At 35.9% G+C, this 1,323-nt stretch overlaps 1 protein-coding gene across 5 annotated transcripts in view; it reads right to left on the bottom strand.

Moving 5' to 3' along the window:
* Positions 1-1,323, bottom strand: part of LOC119586928 (fatty-acid amide hydrolase 2-A-like) — a 16,101-nt gene continuing 14,778 nt past the window's right edge. For all 5 annotated transcript variants that reach the window (XM_037935657.1, XM_037935659.1, XM_037935660.1 and 2 more), the window contains 3 exons: positions 1,027-1,197; positions 596-778; positions 1-195 (listed from right to left, as the gene is read on the bottom strand). In XM_037935657.1, coding sequence (XP_037791585.1) covers positions 97-195; positions 596-778; positions 1,027-1,197 — 453 coding nt within the window. In that variant the 3' untranslated portion in view covers positions 1-96. The remainder of the gene's footprint in view (positions 196-595; positions 779-1,026; positions 1,198-1,323) is intronic.

The following is a 1,323-nucleotide window of genomic DNA, read 5'->3' on the forward strand; positions in this document are numbered from 1 at the left end:
TTTTTACTTTGCCACAAAAAAAGATCATCTCCTTCCTAGAGTTTTTCATATAAAACAGGAAACATAACTTTCTTGAAATGGCTTTTCTTGTTGAAATTAGTGCACTGCTGATGGGCAAACCCAGCCCCCAAAGGCTTTCTCTAGTTCTCCTGCAACTGCAAGAGTCAGATGATCTTTGTAGTGATTACCGACAACCTGAAAGGATAGAATGATTTATATCAGATAAGTGTTGCAAACTGAAGGTTACAGAAACCCTCTTTAACACTCTTATATAACATGATGCTCATTCATAATTAGCCATTTTTCATAAATAGGAAATTTTAAGATAATTCATGTTAGTATTGGTACAGTTTAGCTTGGATAAATTCCACAACCATTTTCAACAATAAAACATCATTTGAAATCAAATGAATTTCTAAACAAGGTATCCTATATTATAATGATCATATTGTAAGTTATGAACAAAAGATACTGCTAATTAATATCCATTTTTTTTTAACCATATCTATTTTTTACATGAAATAGAAAGGAAAGAGGTATTTATATCAAAATAATTAATACCATGCTAGAATTAATAAATGAGACCTTGCCTCACCTGAATGCCAAGAGGAAGACCCTCTGACCCTAAGCCTAAAGGACACTGTGTGGATGGGAACAGCAGAACATTTATTATTGCTGTGTAGACGAAGTTGAAGGCACGGAAGAGTGGTTGCCCATGATAAGGGGCTGGAGTGGGATGACTAGGAAACAGGAGCACACCATCGTCATCCAAAAGTTCCTGCAGGCATAAGACAGGATTGCACCTAATTATGTATTCTAAATAATCAATAGGGTAAAGTGATGAACCTTGAGGTGATAAAGAATAAGAATATCTTATTAGAAAAAAATAACAGGAACAAATCCTGTTGGAATCTTTCAAAACTGCTAAAAATTACATACTACCAGTATAACTATTGAATCTCCCAAATGTAACTGCAGGGTAATCAAGATCTAAATACTAATATGAGGGTACAACACTCGCCACACCTTTATCTCCTGTTTCAAATCAGTGCACATGGTGAGGAGCTTTGGGTAATCTTCTGACCTCTTGCATTGATTGTTAAACTTCTCCAGGACACCAAGCAGCAGGCCTGGTAGTGTGTGATGAGATAACCGGAACATCCACTTCAGAAGCTCAGTCCAAACATTGATGCTTCCCTGCAAGTATGTGTCTGTCAAGAAACTCTTTCATGCAAACTGATGAATCCAATGTGGTACTTAATATAAGCTATATTCTTAATAAAACTCAAGCAACTAAGGAGAACTGGTTTTCCATCATCCTAC

The sequence above is a fragment of the Penaeus monodon genome, chromosome 22, assembly GCF_015228065.2.
Source record: "Penaeus monodon isolate SGIC_2016 chromosome 22, NSTDA_Pmon_1, whole genome shotgun sequence".
Classification (NCBI taxonomy): Eukaryota; Metazoa; Arthropoda; class Malacostraca; order Decapoda; family Penaeidae; genus Penaeus; species Penaeus monodon.